The 19,163-nt window shown below is 47.3% G+C and overlaps 1 protein-coding gene across 6 annotated transcripts in view; it reads left to right on the top strand.

Moving 5' to 3' along the window:
• Positions 1 to 937: 937 nt before the first annotated feature.
• The window catches only part of GRAMD2A (GRAM domain containing 2A), a 34,168-nt gene continuing 15,942 nt past the window's right edge, over positions 938 to 19,163 (top strand). For 3 of the 6 annotated variants that reach the window (XM_043920610.1, XM_043920613.1, XM_043920611.1), the window contains exon 1: positions 7,978 to 8,299. In XM_043920610.1, coding sequence (XP_043776545.1) covers positions 7,995 to 8,299 — 305 coding nt within the window. In that variant the 5' untranslated portion in view covers positions 7,978 to 7,994. Of the gene's footprint in view, positions 1,046 to 7,977; positions 8,300 to 16,344; positions 16,615 to 19,163 lie in introns of those variants that run through there. The other 3 variants (XM_043920614.1, XM_043920612.1, XM_043920615.1) reach the window with 3 other exon arrangements.

The following is a 19,163-nucleotide window of genomic DNA, read 5'->3' on the forward strand; positions in this document are numbered from 1 at the left end:
CTGTCCCCCAGGCTGCAGAGGTGCTAGGGGAGCAGTCGCTGACAACCTTGAATATAGACTACCATTTTCAGTGCCCTGGGGTCTAAAAGATCCTGCAGCTGGGGAAATTTTAACAGCTTGTTTATTCCAAAGATTGGAGAAGGCAGCCACAAGGGCCCCTCCCTCCTGCTCTGGGTAAGCCAGAAGTGAAGTGGCCCTTGTCCTGCTCCTTCCCCCTAGGTCATCCTGCAGTAGAGGTCCAGGTTGAGGCTAGGTTCTGTTTCCAGAATATTGGTACCCCCTTATGTTTTCCCACATTGTCCCTCCATGAAAAGCAGGCTCAGAAAGCTAGGAGAGGGGTTGGGAATGGCACGGTTTGCACCTTCCCTGTCTCCTGACCACTCCCAAGGACCAATCCTTTCCTGGTGGGGTAAAAGGGAAGGGGCCCACATACCAGGTTGATTGTCACACCCCCAATCTGAGCTCTAGTGCCTGTGCTTTCCCACTCAAAAGTCTGGGCATCTGCAGTCCCTTTCCAAACACCTCCAGAAGCTTTCTGCTTTGGGAAATCCCCAGCTCTGGAGAAAACATGAAATCATTGCAGACTCTTGTTCAAAATGCCCTCTGGCGTTCCCTACTCACGTCCTCACTTCTCTGGTGTGGAGAGACCTGGAGCTTGGGGTTGGGAGGTGTTGGAGGAGGGCGGGAATGGGCTGCTGCAGAGGGCTTCAGGCTCCGAGACTAAAATGGCTAAAGAGGAAGAACTTGAAGCAAGTACCCAAGGCCCTCGCTGGGAAGTGCAAAGGATGCAGGCCCAGGCCCAGGACTCCGGGACTTGCCAGTCCCATGGACTAAGCGGTAGGATCTAAGCAGAGCTTGGGGCCCCACCTGGATCTGGAGAGAGGGAGGAACAACCAATGGGCTGGGCCCGTCCCGCGAGAGCAGCCAATTGACGGTCGGGGGCGTGTCATCCGAGGCGGTCAGGAGTGGGCATTCGGTCCCCCGCGCTGTCTGGAGGCTCCGCGATGACAGCTTTGAGTCCGGGCGCGGCCGCCGGGGCGAGCAGGTAAGGGGGTGCAACCCACGGACCGGGCTCTGGACCCCGGAGTCCGCCTCGAAGGGACGCTCCCTGGCGGGACTCGGTGCCCGTGGCGCCTCGGTGGATTCTGCCCGCGGGGCAGGCACTTTCCACCCTGCCGGAATGCGGCTCCGCTCCAGAGCTGCGCCGTGCGGGCCCCGGCGCCTCCCGAGCTGCGAGGTGTTGCGCGGGGGCGGGATGTCAGGCTGCCGGCGCTTCCTGCGAGGGGTTCGAACATCGGGGATGATGGACGTCCGGGCGGCACCAGGGAGGTGGAGGGCACCCTCCTCGGGATACCTCCCGTGGTTCACCACCATCCTCCTCTGCCGCCGTCGCTGGTCATTCATTCATTCGCTCATTAATTCATTCCCTAGCCATATCGACCTCCTGTCCCAACTACCCCCAACCCAAGGGCTGGTCCTTCTCTTCTGGCCCCCGGAAGCTTCAGCCTCTCTCTTCTCCTAACCGAGTCTGCAATTGTAGCGGCGCTCTGTTGCCTAGGAGGCAGCGTGGAGCTGTCCCAGCACGACTCGGCCGCACCCCTACGTCGTGCCCGTCCACGTCGGGCGGGCTGGGGCCAGTCTCTCAGCCTCGAGATCTGTTCCACAGTCACTCTCGGAAGAAGGAAAGTTCTTGCAGCTGATCAAGGGGTAGGGAGGCAGCGCAGGTGAGAGGTGGCGTTTCAGGTAGGATCAAGAATTTTGGCCTCTGCCCCCTGATGTCTTGGGCCCCTGCGGGTAGGATTATCTGGGGAAGACGGAGTCAGCGGTTGAAGCCCTAAATTGCGGCCCTTGTCCAGATCCCAAACCCTACAGCCAGAGCTCTGAAGGGCAGCCTGGCACCCCTGGCCATCCAGCCTTGGGGCAGACAGTGTGGATGTAGTGTGCAACCCAGTGCCCAAGCCACACAAGTACGTGAAGCTGGAAGAAGGCTTAAGGGCTCCCTCTGTCCTGTCCTCAAAGAAGCTGGTGAAGTCCTACACAGATGGCATTTCCCTTGTTGGCTTTGCTTGCCCCACCCACCCTTGCAGGAATCGGACTCCTAGGGAAAGAATGTCCTAACAATCCACGATGTCTTTGCTCCAATGTACATCTCTAGCTGGCTCTGAAGTCCAGTTCTTTTCACAGCAAAGACTTACGGGGCTTCAGGGAGAGAGGAGTAGAGGGTGTATATCTCCCCCCCCCACCACCCCCATTCTGCAGTGAGAGGGAGGGTTCGCTCCTTCTGCACTCTTCTGACCGCACAGACAGACACTCGGGTCTGAGGTTGTGGTTCTACAGGACCAGTTAAGCAATGAACATCTCTGGGACAAATGGGCAGATCTAGAGCACAAAGCTGACAGAAGCTGCTACTGAGCTTCCAGGAGCATTTCTGCAGGGGCCAAACCAAAGTTCTCATTCCTGACTTGCCTTTGGGAGAATTTTCTGAATAGCATAGTGGGGTCAATCCAGGTCCTATCCAGGCCTTGATGTTACTGATTGCTTTGATGTTTCTGAGCTTAGCTGGGTCCTTGGAGCTTTAGCGTAGACCAGGAGGATCTGTGTGCCAGTCCATCCACCTAAGATCCCTGAGGTTGAGGTCAGCAGTACTCAAGATGGGCTCTGCCAGCCAGACCTCCTGAAGCTCTTCCACATGCCTGTTTGGGTGACCCCTCCTAGTCCTTAACCTGGTTAAGTTGCGGCTTTGGCCCTTGAATGCCACATACCATGCTTATCGGACCAGTATGAAGAGCCTCTCTTGTCAGAAGTTCCTATTTTTCTATGACCTGGGACAAGTCAGGTCTCCTTTCTGGGCCTGCTTTGCCATTGTAAGGTAAGGAGAACGGACTGTAGGCTTCTTAAAGGCCTTTTCTGTGCAGCCATTAGCGATTCTGCTAACTAGCCTGTTTCCCCCTTGATTTTTGAAGGTATTTTATCTCTTTACATAATTACTTCGTTGCCATGACTACCTATGGAAAGCCATGGCGTTGAGACCCATGAAGCATTCCACTTTGGTATCCAGGGTCTGAGTCCAGACACCAGAAAATAATTTCCTTTTTTCTTTCCTGAGAAGTGAAAATAATTCCACCCAATTCTGCAGCCCTCTTTTAAGCAAGGGTAAGTTTGGCATGAAGTCAGCCTTGGCCGCTGTGTTGCTATTCACCTGGGCTGCAGGGCACGAGTCTGTCACTACCTGTTATCACCAACCTTTGAAGCTTTGATTAATTCCCCAGCTGTTTACTAATGTAGGAAAGGAAGGAAGACGGGGACAGCAAGGAAGGGGGTGGAGCTTTCTGTTATCAAGAAGTACCTGGGCTTCCCTAGTGGTCCAGTGGTTAAGAATTCACCTGCCAATGCAGGCAACACAGGTTTGATCCCTAGTCCAGGAAGATTCCATATGCCATGGAGCGACTGAGCCCATGGGCCAGTACTACTGAAGCCCAAATGCCCTAGAGCCCATGCTCCGCAATAGCAGAAGCCAACACAACACGAAGCCTCTGTACCACAACTAGAGAGTAGTCCCTGCTTGCCGCAGCTAGAGAAAGTCTGCATACAGCAATGAAGACCTGGCGCAGCCAATAACAAAAAATAAACAAATTTTAAAATTAAAAAAAAAAAAAAAAAGTACCTGCTTCCCCACAGAGTCCCTGCTGGCCAAAGCACAGAAAGAAGGTGCTGTTCCCAAGAATATAAGCCACTACAGGGCAGGCTGGTGCCTCCCTTCTCCCCCCCCACAACCACACATTTTCATTAGTTTACAAGTGCTTGGTCAGACTTTAGGACTGGAGTGTTTAATAATCTATGGAGGTTGAGCCAGTCTCTAAGTCTTTGTCCTAAATTAGTGTTTCCTCAAGTGATGTTAAAAATCTACTGGGAAAGCACATTGTTACTTTTTATTTTATTTATTTTAAAATATGGATTTATTTATCTGGCTGTGTCAGGTCTTAGTTGTGGCATGCAGGATCTTAGGATGTGGCATGCGAACTCTTTGTTATGGCGTGTGGGATCTAGTTCCCTGACCAGGAATCCCACCTGGGCCCCCTGCATTGGAAGTGTGGAGTCTTAGCTACTGGACTGCCGGGGAAGTCTCCCAATATATTTTAGTATGCATGCTGTTCTAGATACATGTAATGCTTTTTTTCAATGTTATATAATGCTATCCTTTGTGTTAAACTTATTTTTAATGTTTTAATAGTGAAATACTTTAATCATTACATAGCCTTTTAGTGTATGAATAAACCATACTTTGTTCATGCTCTATTTTTTAAACTACACTTCAGTGAATATTTGTATACTTTTAAATTTGTGTCCAATTATTTCCTGAGAATAAATTGTTAGAAGTGGAATTTATGGGTCTGTTGGGTATCTACATGTAAACATATGTATCTATTCACATACTGCTCTCCTACACAGGAGTGTGAGACTGTCCATTCACCAAAATGTTGATCAACCATAGATGTTTTTACACTTTTAAGCCTTTGAAATTTAATAAGTAAAAAAAGATATCACTTCTACCTTTTTAAAAAAATATCTTTATTATTTTTCTTATTTTAAAGATATTACAAGTAATATCTTGTTATAGTAATTTCTGGCAAAACGGAAACTATTGAGAGTGAATTCTTCCCTGAGATATCATCACTATTGTTTGATACAGAATTTTTTTTATTGTTTCTTTTTCTGTTCTTTTTTAATACAGAATTTTTAATTTTATAAATGGGTTATATATTTCTTTAACTTTTTAAACTTTATGTTGGAGTATAGCTGATTAAAAATGTTATGATAGCTTCAGGTGAGCAGCAAAGGGACTCAGTCATACATATACATGTATCTATTCTCCCCCAGACTCCCCTCCCATCCAGGCTGCCATATAACATTGAGCAGTTCCCTATGCTATACAGTAGGTCCTTGTTGGTTATTCATTTTAAGTGTTTTTAAAAATTCTATTTGTTTATTTATGGCTGCTCTAGGTCTTTATTGCTGCCCACGGGCTTTCTCTAGTTGCAGCGAGCGGGAGCCACTCTTCATTGTGGTGTGCAGGCTTCTCACTGTGGTGGTTTTTTCTTGGCCTCTAGGGCTAGAGCATGTGGGCTCAGTAGTTGTAGCTAGTGGGCTCCAGAGCACAGGCTTAGTAGTTGTGGTACATGGGCTTAATTGCCCTGTGACACATGGAATCTTCCTGGACCAGGGATTGAACTCGTGTCCCCTGCATTGGTAGGCAGATTCTTTACCACTGGACCACAAGGGAAGTCCCAGTTATCCATCTTAAATATAGCAGTGTGCACATGTTAATCTCAAGCTCCCTAACTCTCCTTTCCCCCATCCCTCCCCTCTGGCAACCATAAATTCATTCTCTTAAGTTTGTCAGTCTGTTTTGTAAATAAGTTCATCTATATCATTTCTCATTAGATTCTTTATATAAGGGATGTCATACGATATTTCTCCTTCTCTGTCTGACTTACTTCACTAAGTATGACACTCTCTAGGTCCATCCGTGTTGCTGCAAATGGCATTATGTAATTCTTTTTAATGACTGAGTAATAGTCCATTGTGTGTATGAAGCACACCTTCTTTATCCATTCCTCTGTCAGTGGACATTAGGTTGCTTCCGTGTCTTTGGCTATTGTACACAGCACTGCAGTGAACACTGGGGTGCGTGCATCCTTTCAGATGACTTTTTTCTCCAGATATAGGCCCAGGAATGGGATTGCAGGGTAGCTATATTTTTAGTTTTTTAAGGAGCCTCCATACAATTCTCCGTAGTCACTGTACCAATTTACATTTCCATCAACAGTGTAGAAGAGTTCCCTTCTTTCCACATAAATGGGTTATATCTTGGTTACTAACTTAGATATACTTTTTGCTAAACAACACATTTTTTTACCTTTTTTCTATATTAGCACATGCAGCTGTACTCTTTTTAGTCAATTGCATAGGAATCAATTATATTGATAAAATACTATTTTGGTATTTCTACATTTTTCCTCATAATTGTTTAATTTCCTCATAATTTATAGGAATATACATTTTTGCCTACTTGTCCATTTATTTCCTTATAACAAGTTGCATGAAATGGAGTTTTAGGGTCAAAGGATTTACATTTCTTAAAGCATTTGATATAGGTCAGAAAGGTTAACTTAGTTTTAAGTCTCATGGAAAATAAGAATGCTTATTTTTCCACATACATCCTAGGTAATATTGAGCACTCTAATTCTTTTAATGTTTATCAGTAAAGTAGGTAAGAGAGAACTCTCTTCTTTTGTGACTTGCCTACTCATATTCTTTGCCCACTTTTCTATTAGAGTGTTTGCCTTTTTCTTACTGACATAGATGAGTTATTATCATTTAAAAATGCCAGTCCTTTTCCAGTTTAATTTTTCAATATTGTTTCAGTCAGTTCAGTTCAGTCACTCAGTCGTGTCCAACTCTTAGCATTTGTTTACTTCACCTGTAAAATTTTTATTTATTTATTTTGGGTGCACTGTGCAGTAGGTGGGATCTTAGTTCGCCAACCAGGGATGGAACCTGTGTCCCCTGCAGTGGAAGAGCGAAGTCTTAACTACTCACCACCAGAGAAGTCCCCTGTCAGTTTAATGTTTTTAATTTTTTTGCAATTAAATATTTTCTTTTATGTGCTCTGGGTTTTATATCTTGCTTAGGAAGATGTTTCCTTACATAGTAATACTCTATTCTATTGATTTAGAAAATATTTGATGTTTAATCTACCTGGAATTTATTTACTGTGTTTTTATGAATGGTATGAGGTACCCAGTTGTTCTAATATCACTTATTGGACAATCTCTTTTTCCCTTACTTATTTGAAACAGTTTCTTTCTTTTTTAAAAAGATTTTACTTTTGATATGGACCATTTTAAAGCCTTTATTGAATTTGTTACAAGACTGCTTCTGTTTTCTGTTTTGGTTTTTGGCCCTGAGGCATATGAGATCCTAGCTCTCCCATCAGGGATGAACCTACACCCTCTGCATTGGAAAGCGAAGTCTTAACCACTGGACAGCCAGGGATGTCCCGTGATTCTTTCTTATATACTAAATTCTCAGATACCCATAGATCATACCCATAGAGGGAGTCCAGAGACTCCCTCTTTCATTCTATTGATCTATTAATTTTTCCTAAACTAGTAAATATTTTAATTGTTCCAGCTTTGTAGTTTGTTCTGACATCTGGTAGGGCAAAACCCTTGCATGACAGTTGGGATAAATTCACTTCCTTAAAACTTTCAATCTTCCCACTCAGGAACAGTTTATCTTTCCACTTATTCAAGCCTTCTTTTATGTTATTTTTAAAATGCCTCTGGTTTCCTTCTAGATTTTTCTATGTTTTAGAAGTTTATTCTTGAATAACTTATATGTGTTGTTTCCACATGAATAGAATCATTTCCCCAAATAGATTTTATAACTGTTTATTGCATGCCTACTGAGAAACTATTGATTTTTATGTTTATCTTGTAACCACTAGAATAACAATTAAGTCTGTGAGAGTGTATTATTATGTGTCTATCTTCATCACAGCTCTGGCTGACCCAGTGTCCAAATATAAGAATATCTGGGCCACTTTCTTATGATTTTTCCAGTTGAATATATATTCTCTGGGTAGTTCATGTTACCATCTTTCAAAGAATAATCATCTCTTTTTAATATATGAACCTTTTGTTTCTTTTTCATGCCTTTGTGCAATGACTAGAGCTTCCAGAACAATGCTGAATAACAGTGGCGAGAGCAAGCCTTCTTAGGGGTTTTCCACTAGCTGAACAATCTGGGGCTCTCCCTGGAAAAGAAGGTCCCAGGATCCAGTAAGCTCTTTAAGAGTAGGCTATCGCCCAGGAATCGGAACCCTTACCCAAGCGCGGGTACGGCTTGGGGAGCCTAGTTAGCAGAAGCCTCGGCGGGGCAAGGAGCTGGATCCTGCCTGGGACATTCCAAATCCGGACCAACTCCCGGGTATGGGTGCCGGAGGGGCGCGGGCTCCGTTTCCAGGGTGCGGGAGGTGCTCTAATCCAACAGCCTCTGGTCTACGCAGGCTTTTGCTCTTCCGCCTGGGGACCCACCAGCCCCCATCAAGGGGTGCGCAGGGCAGGCGGGGCGGGCTCTCTGGCGCGGGGCCCTGCGCTGCTGGAATTCTGGGTGTGGCTGCGCTCTCGGCGCCGGGTGCCTGCGGGCTCCCCAGCCCTTCCCAGGGCGGACGCAGAAAATGGACTTGTGGTTCGCGGGCTGCGGCAGAGACACGCCAGGGGCAGCGGAGCGTCAGGTGAGGATGGCTGGGGAAGGCTGGACCAGGCAGGGAGGATTCGGGCAACGGCAGCGTCCCCTCCCTCCACTCAGTCGGGGTGAGAGAGGTGCGGTCTCTTCTCTTTCCCATCCCCCAGAATCTCCGTGGCCTTTCGCAGGATCCGAGGTCGGTGTGGCGCTGAGCTGGCCGGTGACCCGGGCTTCCGGCTGTGTCCGCAGCATCCTCACTTGCGTTCAGAGGCCTGTCCTCACTGTCCGTCCCTGGGATGCAGTCACCAGCGTGGGAGGGAGCGGGGAGGAGTAGACCTTTAGGTGTGGATTCAGACTCCCCACTACCGCATGGATCCTCTCCTGGTTGGTAGTTAGACTGCCTTTCAGTCCTCCTGCAGTTTGGCCTCCTAGCAAACTTCCTGCTTTCCCATTCCTTTTTGAAGCCCTCCTTTGGCATCCACCACAACCTACACACTTGGTTTTTTTCTGCCTCTTGGGCCACCTCCTCTTCCTCTCCTTGGGGCATTCCTCTTCCTCCTCCACACAGACTTCTTCTTTTTAAAAATACTTAGTTTTATTTGTTTGGCTGTGCTTAGGTCTTAGTTGCCACACTTGGGATCTTGATACTCATTCAACATGCGGGATATTTAGGTGCAGCTTGGGAACTCTGAGTAGTGGCAGGTGGGATCGAGTTCCCCATCCAGGGATGAAACCTAGGCCCCCTGCCCTGGGAGTGTCCACTGGACACTTAGCCACTGGACCACTAGGGAAACCCCTTCCACCCAGTCTTTAAGGGTTGTAGTTCTTGAGGTCCCAGACTACTCTCCTCTCCAACCCCCATCCTTCTCGTGGAGAAATAACTCACACACCATAAAATTCATCCTTTCAAAATGTGCCATTCAGTAACTTTTACTGTATTCACAAAGTTGTGTAACCATGATCACTGTGTAATTCCAGAACAGTTTAATCATCCTCGCAAATAAACCCTATGTGCCTTAGTCATTTCCCATTTCCCCTTCCCTCCAACAGGCAACTACTGATCTACTTTCTGTCTCTGGGGATCTGCCACTTCTGGACATTCCCCATACATGGAGTCATAACAATATGTGGTCTTTTGCAACTGGCCTTTCACTTAGCATAAAGTTTTAAGTTCCATCATGTTGCAGTATACATCAGTACTTCATTCCTTTGTATGATTGAATTATGTTCCACTGTATGGATATACCACATTGTTTGGGTTTCCATTTTTTGGCTTTAATAGTAATGGTAATGTAATAGTCATAATAATAATAATAATAATGGTAATAATGATCATAAAACTATGAGCATCCCTTTTTTGAAGACTTTAAAATTGTAGTATAGTTGATTTGCAATGTTGTTAATTTCTGCTGTACAGTGAAGTGATTCAGTTATATACATATATACATTCTTCTAATACTCTTTTCCATTATGGCTTATTATAGGATATTGAATATAGTTCCCTGTGTTATACAGTAGGACTTTTTTGTTTATTTATCCTATATATAATAGCTTGCATCTGCTAATCCTGAACTCCCAATCCATCCCTCTCCCACCTGCCTTCCTTCTTAGTGATCACAGTTCTGTTTTTTTCTGTGAGTCTGTTTTGTAGATAAGTTCATTTGTGTCTTACTTTAGATTCCATATATAAATGATATCATATGGTATTTGTCTTTCTGTTTCTGACTTACTTCATTTAGTATGATAATCTCTAGGTCCATCCATGTTTCTGCCAATGGCATTATTTCATTCTTTTTATGGCTGAGTAATATTCCATTGTGTATATATACCACATCTTTATCCATTCACCTGTTGATGGACATTTAGGTTGTTTTCATGCTGTGGCTATTACAAATAGTGCTGCTATGAACACAGGGTTGCATGTGTCTTTTTGAATTGTAGTTTTGTCTGGATATATGCCCAGGAGTGGTATTGCTGGGTTATATGGGAATTCTGTTTTTAGTTTTGAGGAATCTCTGTACTGTTTTCCATAGTGGCTGCACCAATTTACATTCCTTCCAACAGGGTAGGAAGGTTCCCTTTGCATTCTTGTACAAGATTTTGTGTGCATATATATTTTCAATTTTGGAGGGTATGTACCTAGAAGTAGAATTGCTGGGTCATATAGTAAATGTTTAACCATTTGAAGAATCACCAAACTGTTTTCCAAAGCAATTGCACCATTTTACAATCCCAGAAGCAATGTATGAGGGTTCCAGTTTCTCCTCATCATCACCAACACCTGGTATAAATAACAGCCTCCTGGGGATGTAAAGTAGTATTGCATTGTGGTTTTGATTTGTATTTCCTTGATGACTAATGAGGTTGAACATCTTTTTGTGTACTTAATGGTCATTTGATATCTTCTTTGGAAAAATGTTTATGTAAATATTTGCCCATTTTTAGTTGGATTATTTGTCTTTTTATTGTTCAGTTTTAAGAGTTCTTTTTAAAAATTTTAATTGTGGATTAAAAAACACATAACATAAAATTTACCATCTTAACCATTTCTAAGTTCATTTGTACAGTTCAATAGTGTTAAATATATGTATTCATATTGTTGTACAACTAGTTTCCAGAACTTTTTCACCTTGCAAAACTGAAACTCTACATCCATTAAATAACTCTCCACCCACCCCCACACTCAGCCTCTGGCAACCACCATTCTGCTTTCTGTTTTAATGAATCTGACTACTCTAGGTCCTTCATATAAGTGGAGTCATAAAGCATTTGTATTTTTGTGATTGGCTCTTTTTCACTTAGTATAATACCTACAAGGTTGTAAGAGTTTTTTAATATATTCTAGATATAGTCCCTTATCCAATCTCTGATTTACAACTGTTTTCTCTCATCCTATGAGTCACCTTTTCACTTTTTCAATGATATCATTAGCAGTACAAAGGTTTCTAATTTCGATGTAGTTCAACTTATCTATTCTTCTGCTGTTTCTTGTGCTTTGGGTGTCATATCTTAAGAGTTTGAGAGTCAGGAGCAAAGAGAACATCTGTGCTCTGCTCCTTGTGTCCAGCTCTTTGTGAAGTTATGGACGGTTACCTGCTGCCCATGGTTTTCCAGGCAAGAATACTGGAGCGGGTTGCCATTTCCTACTCCAGGGGATCTTCCTGACCCAGGGACTAAACCCACGTCTCTTGTGTCTCCTGAGCAGCAGGCGAGTATCTTACAAGACTGTTGCCTAGTCAGATTTACACCCATGATTTCTTCTAAGAGTTTTAGCACTGACATTAAAAAAAAAAGTATTTATTTATTCGGCTGCATTGAGTCTTAGCTGTGGCACGAAGGATCTTTCTTTGTGGTGCACGGACTGTTTATTTGTGGCACATGGGCTCTGGAGCATGAGAGTTCAGTAGTTGGGACGTGCTGGCTTACCTGCTCCACAGCATGTGGGATCTTAATTCCCCAACTAGGGATTGAATCTGCATCTCTTGCATTGCAAGGCAGAATCTTTTTTTTTTTTTTTAAATTTAATAATTGTATTTATTTATTTAGTTTTGGCTGTGCTGGATCTTTGTTGCTGTGTGGGCTTTTCTCTAGTTGCAGTGTGCAGGCCTCTCACTGTGGTGGCCTCTCTTGTTGCAGAGCACAGGCTCTAGGGCACTGGGGCTTCACTAGTTGCAACTCATGGGCTCAATAGTTGTGGCTTCTGGGCTCTACAGCACAGACTAAACAGGTGAGTTAGTTACTCAATAGTTTATAGGAGGGAGGCAGAGTGGCCGGGCTTAGTTGCTCCATGGCATGTAGGATCTTCCTGGATCCTGCGTTGGCATGCGGATTCTTTACCACTGAGCCACCTGGGAAGCCCCTGCAAGGTGGTTTCTCAACCACTGGACCACCAGGAAAGTCCCAGCTCTGACATTTTTGAGTTAGTTTTTGTACATGCTGTGAGATAGGGATCCAACTTACTTCTCTGGCCTGTGAATATCCAGTTGTTCCTGCACCATTTGTTGAAAAGTCTGCTCTCTCCCCCACTGTACTGGTCTTGGCACCCTTGTCCATAGCTTCTCTTCTTTAGGGAAGAAGAAGGTTCCCTGAGGGATCTCCCTAGCTCCTGTACCCACTCATGGGCCAATAACTCAGGAATTTCTCCCTTCAGCCTGGAGCTTTCTTCTGAGCTCCTCACTCATATATAACGTGACATCTCTACTTAAATGCTTCTCACATATCTTTAAGGCTGAACTCATGATTGTTTCCCCTGCTTTGTCTCAGCAAAATAGAGCAGTATCCTACTTGCTTAAGCCAGAAATCTAAAATCATATTTGACACATTTTTCCTTACACCCCACATCCAATTGATCACCAAGTCCAGATTGGTTCTACTTAGAGATATATGTGTTGTGAATCCATCCCTCAACCTTCATCACCACAACTGCCACTGAGTTTGAGACATCATCTTGCTGCTGGAATATAATCTCCTAACTGGTCTGTCTCCATGGAAAATTCTAAATATATATAAAAGAGGAGACTGGGACTTGCCTGGTGGTGCAGTGGATAGGAATCTGCCTGCCAATGCAGGGTTCAATCCCTGGTCCAGGAAGATCTCACAAGCTGCAGGGCAACTAAGCTCCTGAACCACAACTACTGAGCCCATGCTCTAGAGCCCATGAGTCACAGCTACTGAAGCCCACGTGCCTAAAGCCCGTGCTACGCAACAAGAGAAGCTACCACAATGAGAAGTCCGTGCACTGCCAGGAAGAGTAGCTCCTGCTCTCCGCACCTAGAGAAAGCCCTTGCTAAGTAACAAAGACCCAGTGCAGCCAAAAATTAAAAAAACATATGAATTAAAAAAAAAAAAAGGATCACAGCCACTCTCTGGGTATCAAAAAAAAAAAAAAAAAAGAGGAGGAGAGTTGTAGGATGGACCCCTCCTCCATCCTAGGCTCCTGCCAACTTCTCCTGGGATCTGGGTTCTTCTGACCACGGGTGACCACCCGTCACCACCAACTAAAATAACTACCAACATAAGGTTGTCCCCATTTCATCAATACTCATCCTCTACTCCCCCGTCCCACACCGTTTTGTATTTGAAACAAATCTATGTCTTAGGGTGATCTATGAACATGTCCACATATGCCAGTTCAAACAGATGCTGCTCCATATTCTTAACATACGAAATTGATAGTGTCTTTTCCCTTTTAAATCCCTTCATTGGTTCCCCCTAGCTTTTAAGAGAATGACAAAAACCCTTACTGGGGCCCATTGGGCCCTGCATGATCTACCCTGCCTACCTCTCCAGCCCCATTGCTCATTTCTTCACTGCTCACCTCTACCTTCCAGACACAAAGGCTCTGTTTATGTTTCTCCTACATGCTATACACATCTGGCCTCAGGGCTTTTGCATATCATAAACCCTCTAAACAGTGGTCCCCTACCTTTTTGGCACCAGGGACCAGCTTCATGGAAGACAATTTTTCCACAGATGGGTAGGGGGGAATGGGTGGTTTCAAGATGATTCAAGCAGATTACAGTTATTGTGCACTTTATTTCAAATTATTATTACATCAGCTCTGCCTCGGATCATCATCAGATGCCGGAGGTAGGGAATCCCTGCTCTACCATGACCCCTCCCCAATACCCTCCAACCCTCCTCCCCTGCCAGCGCTTTGGTCTGACTAGCATCCATTGACTATCAGGGCAAATGCTGCTGCTGTGTTTTCAGGGAAGTCTTCCCTCTCTCTGCAGTTGATTCAGGGCTCCTTGATTGAGGTGCTCTCAGACACTGTGCTTTGCCTTCATAGTACACATTACACAGTTATAATTATGTATTGATCTCTATAAATATTTGTTTCACGTCTGCCTCTCCCACCAAGCATTTTGGGGGTAGTCGTTTGCCTCATGCCTCTTCGTGCACACAGCACTTACACAGAGCTAAGTGAATCCAGGCATTCAGTTGGAGTTTAGAGGAGGGAGGCAGAGTGGCCGGCAGCCTCTGAGGGCTATGCTGTTGCCAGCCTCTCCTGGGGTTGGGGTTCTTCTGACCACAGAGAGCCAGTGGCCAGCTGCTGCTCACCGAATCCTGGGCTCGGCTTTGTCATTCCCTCAGACAACATTTGCTTTCTCTCCTGGCTGGAGACTTTCTTGCCCCTTTGTTGAGGGGTAACTGAGGCCCAGAAGGAGACAGTGGCTTCCCCAAGGCTGTGAGAGGTTCTTTCAGGCCTGCCTCCCTGTCTTCCTGTCCCCACGCCCAGGGTCTTTCAGGACCCTGAGACCTCTCAAGACCCCCAGGGCTCTGAGAAGAGCTGAGTGGGTTCCCAAAGCTAGTGCGATTCTGAGATGGGTGTCCCAGAGTGCACCGTATGGGATCCATGGATGGACAGAGTTGACTTGTTCCGGGAGAAGCCACCCCTCCTGGCAGCCTGGAGCATCTGAGGCTGTCTGTGGGCCCTCCACTCAGCGGGCCCAGCGGAGGGTGGCCCCCAGGAGCACAGGAGTGCTCTGTTTCTTAATGAATGCAAGTCTGTGTTTGGACCTGAATGACCAGCTTCTAGTCTGGAAACAGCCAGGCCCCAAGTGGCCTGCCAAGAAAAAGTGGTCTGTGACCAGGTCCAGGGGTGCCAGCTCACCCTGATTCTGCTCCAGCAGCGGGCACAGCGGGACAGGGCCAGCGACAGGCGGGTCACTCTGCTGGACCAGCTCCCTGCTCCATCATAGCCTGGGCTTTGTAGGAAATCCTGGATGTCTCCTGGAGCAAAGATTCCGGGTTTCACCTGGCAGTCACCAGCAGTCTCCCTGGTGACTGTTCTCAGTCTGCAAGTCTTTGCGCTCTGGCCAGGAAGGGGGCCAATTGTTGGCCTCAGACCTCTGGTAGGGGGAGAAGAGAGGACGGGATCCTGAGTATGGCTGGGTCTGAGCTCTGGGAGCACCTCTGAGCTCGAAGGGGTGGGAGACTGTCCGTGGGTGCCGCCCCAGGTGTGAAGAGGGCCTTCCCGCAGCCGCTGTCATCAGGAAAAAGATTCAGTCCCACAGGACATGTATGAAGCTTGGTGGGTACAGTGGGGGGCCTGGTGGTGCCTCCATCTCTACTTCCCATGGGGTGCCCACCTTGGCATCCTTCAAGGGGCAGGGTGGGATGAGGGAGGTGGGGCGGGGTGCCGGCAAGGGTGGGAGGCTCAGTGGGCAAGGCTGGGAGAACCCACCCCTTGACCAGGGCTGGGCCGTGACCTCTCTCAGATCCTCACAGGAACCCTGACCGTCAGCAGGGAGAGGGGACTCTCCCCTCTTTACAGAGGAGGAAGCAGACTCAGAGGAGGGGCCTGGGGGTCAGGGAGGAGGGAGCCAGAGGCAAACTTGAGTGGTTGCTCTCACTCCAGGTTCTTAGGTTTGCATCCCGAGCCCCCACTGATGCTAAAGAAACTACACAGAGGGGTTTCCTACGGGAAGCATTTGTCTATTGAGTCAACAGTTACTGAGCACTTACTGTATGCCTGGAGTTGTGCGAGGCCCTGGGGTGAGACAGGAAGTGGGGAGGCCAGCCACAGAAACAGGCAAGGCGGCAAGGGAGCTCTCTGAGCAGACATGGGGTGGGCATGAGGAGGGAGTGGTCTGCGCTCCTGGAGGCACAGGCTGGCCAGGCTTCGGCGGGGAGAGGTGCTGAGGGATGGCAGCGAGGGGGTTTCCATCTGAGGCAGGAGCAGCTTAGCTGGATGGGGGTCCTGGCAGGGCTGGCGGGGGCGGCTCAACCTGAGCACTTTTCCCCTGAATTCTGTCCCCAAGAGGAGCAGGCCAGCCTGGTGTGCTGAGAGAGCCCAGTCCTGGGCGGGAGGTCAGGGGGCAGGGAAAATGAGTGGGGCCCTTAACCAGGCCTGGTCCAGTCCACCAAACAGCTTGACTACTGAAAGAAGATGGGACCCGCCTAGCTCTCGGCCCTCCCAGCTCCCACTCGATGGGAGGACCCAGGGTTTCTGAGATCCTGGGAGGTAGGAGTTCTTCTTAGCACCAGAGCTCAAAGGGGTTCTTGTTCAGGCTGAATCCAGCTGCCCCACGAGGGTGGGGCCAGCCCACATCTCCTGAGCAACTAGCTCTCCCCGTTTGTTTGGTTCTTGGGAGTCAGGAAAATAAAATCTGGTGGAGGGGTCTGATCTAAGGAACCCTACTTCCCAGTGGGGCTCCTGCATGGTCATCTCAGCTCAGTAGAGTCGCTCTCTGCCTCCCTGAGTCCCCCATTACTGGTCCTATGAGGAGAGTGGGGGTCTGGCCCTGCAGCAGGAAAAACTCGAGGAAAGGACAGAATTTGGGGCCCCCAAGCCCTCCAAGCAGTGTGTGCACTTTTCAGCCAGACTGAAGTTTGAATTCCAGCTCCACTACTCTCCAGGTATGTGGTCAAGAGCAAGGAGCTTTACCTCTCTGGGTCTCAGTTTCCTCATCTGTGTAATGGGGATGATGTATCTCCCTTGTGTGACTAGAGTTGGCCTGAGATTAGGGGAAATCACGAGCCAGATTCCTTCACCTCCTTCTCCCTGAGGGCTCCCTCGTTAACAGGGCCAGACTTGATCTGAACATTTCTCAGAGTTCTCTTCCCTCTCCTGGCCCTGAAGGCTCATTGCGAGTATGGTACCCCCAGCTGTGGGTATCAGACCTCTATGGAGTCCTGGCCCTGCGCTGCCAGTGAACCCAGCTGAGCTTCCCTCCTCCACCCATGGGTGAAGTGTAAGTTCTACCACCTGCCCCCATTGTGTCTTTTGTGTCTTAAAGGGCATCGTATATCTGTCCTCGTCGTGTGTGGTCTTTGGGCAAACCAGGTGTGGGGGATTTTAGTCTTGGCTGCAAAGGCCCGGGCCCTGGAAGCAGAACTGAAAGTTAAGGAGCAGACCCTCTTTGCTGTCTCCCAGATGGAGGGCTTGGCCCACGGGCCACCTGCTTCTTTCTCTCTTTTAAAAGAAATGTTTATTTGGCTGCACTAGGTCCTAACATTGAACTCTTAGTTGTGGCACTGTGGAATCTTAGTTCCCTGACCAGGGATCGAACCCAGGTCCCCCTAGCATTGTAAGGGCGGCATCTTAGCCACTGGACCACCAGGGAAGGGACCGCCAGGGAAGGCTCCACCTGCTTCTCTGTCTACTCTCTCCCTCATTCTAGACCCAGTCTCCAGGTGCACCTAGTGACTCTGGCCGACCACACCTGCAGCTCTCTCCTGCCGGCTCACTGCCTCTGGCCGCCCTCTCCACCTCCCGCATCTCCCAGTTAGGATTCATCAGAAAGAGAACCTGACGGGCCAGCTCAGTTTTCCATTCTAAAGAGGCTGCTGGTCGGCTTTCGGGTGTCTTTGCTCAGGTCTGGGACACACCTGTGGCTCTGTTGGCCATGGCCAGTGTCCTCTGTACAAACGGGGCAGTCTTGGGAAGCCGGGTCTCTGATCCTCCACGTCCCCTGTTATTTTGAAACAGCTGCAGGTTGTAAAGGAAAACTAAGCATATTCCTGGCCCAGGGGTTCTCAGAAAGCTCCTGGGAAGGAGGATTTGTGACTATGCTTCGTGCCTGCCGCACCCTGAGTCCTTTGCTAGTGTTGCTGAGCAGGACAGTTGGATTGGCACCCAGCATGTGGCCCCCAATTCAGAGCCCCATCCCTTACATTCAGTGTGGAGTTCACTTATGGGATTCCCTCCCCCTGCCTTTAAAAAAGAAATTTATTTACTTAGCTGCATTGGGTCTTAGTTGCGGCACATGGAATCTAGTTCCCTGACCAGGGATCAAACCCAGGCTCCCCTGCGTTGGGAGCGTGGAATCTTAGCCACTGGACCACCGGGGAAGTCTTACCTTTTCTTGTGGGTGGAAAGGGTGAAACTGTTGTTGTCTTGCATATGGGCATAAGAAAATTATTAGAAAATAAGTGCAGTGCAGCTTCTGTGTGAGAAATAATAGAGTGGTTTTTTGCAAAAGGAGATTGCCTTTCATCTTCCAGTTTCAGTGTTTTGATTGAACCTGACTCTGAGCTCAACTGATGAGCCTGACTCCGTCCACATGGTCCCAGTTTCCCTTGGATAGAGGTCTTGTTAACCAGTTTCTGGATGGTATGTGGGGACAGTGGCCCCGAGAGAAAGCTGGGGAGGCTCTTGGGAAGGACACAGCGTAGTTCAGGCTGGCCCTGCCACATGGGAAGGCAGGTATTACTTCCTTGGCACCATGCAGTAAATGAACTCTGCGACCTTCACAGATGAAAGAAATCTCTATTAACAGTGTGATTCCCTGTCTTGCCAAGGATGTTCCTGGAACCTCTGGAGGGCTGGGTGGAGGCACAGGAGGGTCAGGGCCCCGGGTCCAGAGCCCAGGCAGGAGGATTAGCCATGGAGACCAGGAAGTCTGCATCTCCCTCTGAACCACAAAGAAAGAAGGGCTTTAAAATCACCTGAGAGCTTTTAAAAGTCTGAAGTTGAAACTCATGACCCGGCAATTCCAATCCTAAGTGTTTACCCATAGAATGAATACTTGTGTCTGCCAGACACGTGCTGGAATGTTTGTAGCAATGGTTTTGTAACAGGGGAAAACTGGAAACTCAACAGCAAAATGCCCTTCAACAGTAAAATCAATCAATCAATTGCAATATGTCCATATAATGGAATTCTAAAGATTGGTGAAAATGCACAGTTTGCAACCACACGCAGCACCGTGGATGAATCTCACAAGTGTGTTGCTGAGTAAAAGAAGAACATGTATCATATGATTCCATCCATAGAAAGTCCCTGAAGACGCAGAGACAATCCGTGCTGCTGGAATCAGGCTGGTGGTTATCACTGACCCAAGGTGGCGGGTAGGGGCAGTAGGACTGGAAGAAGCAGGAGGGGCTTTGAGGGGGTGGGTTTTCAGGTTTGATCCGTTGGCGAAATACATTGCACTCTACACTTATTTATGTGCACTCTTTAATAT

This window comes from Cervus elaphus, chromosome 12 (genome assembly GCF_910594005.1).
Source record: "Cervus elaphus chromosome 12, mCerEla1.1, whole genome shotgun sequence".
In the NCBI taxonomy this organism is placed as follows: Eukaryota; Metazoa; Chordata; class Mammalia; order Artiodactyla; family Cervidae; genus Cervus; species Cervus elaphus.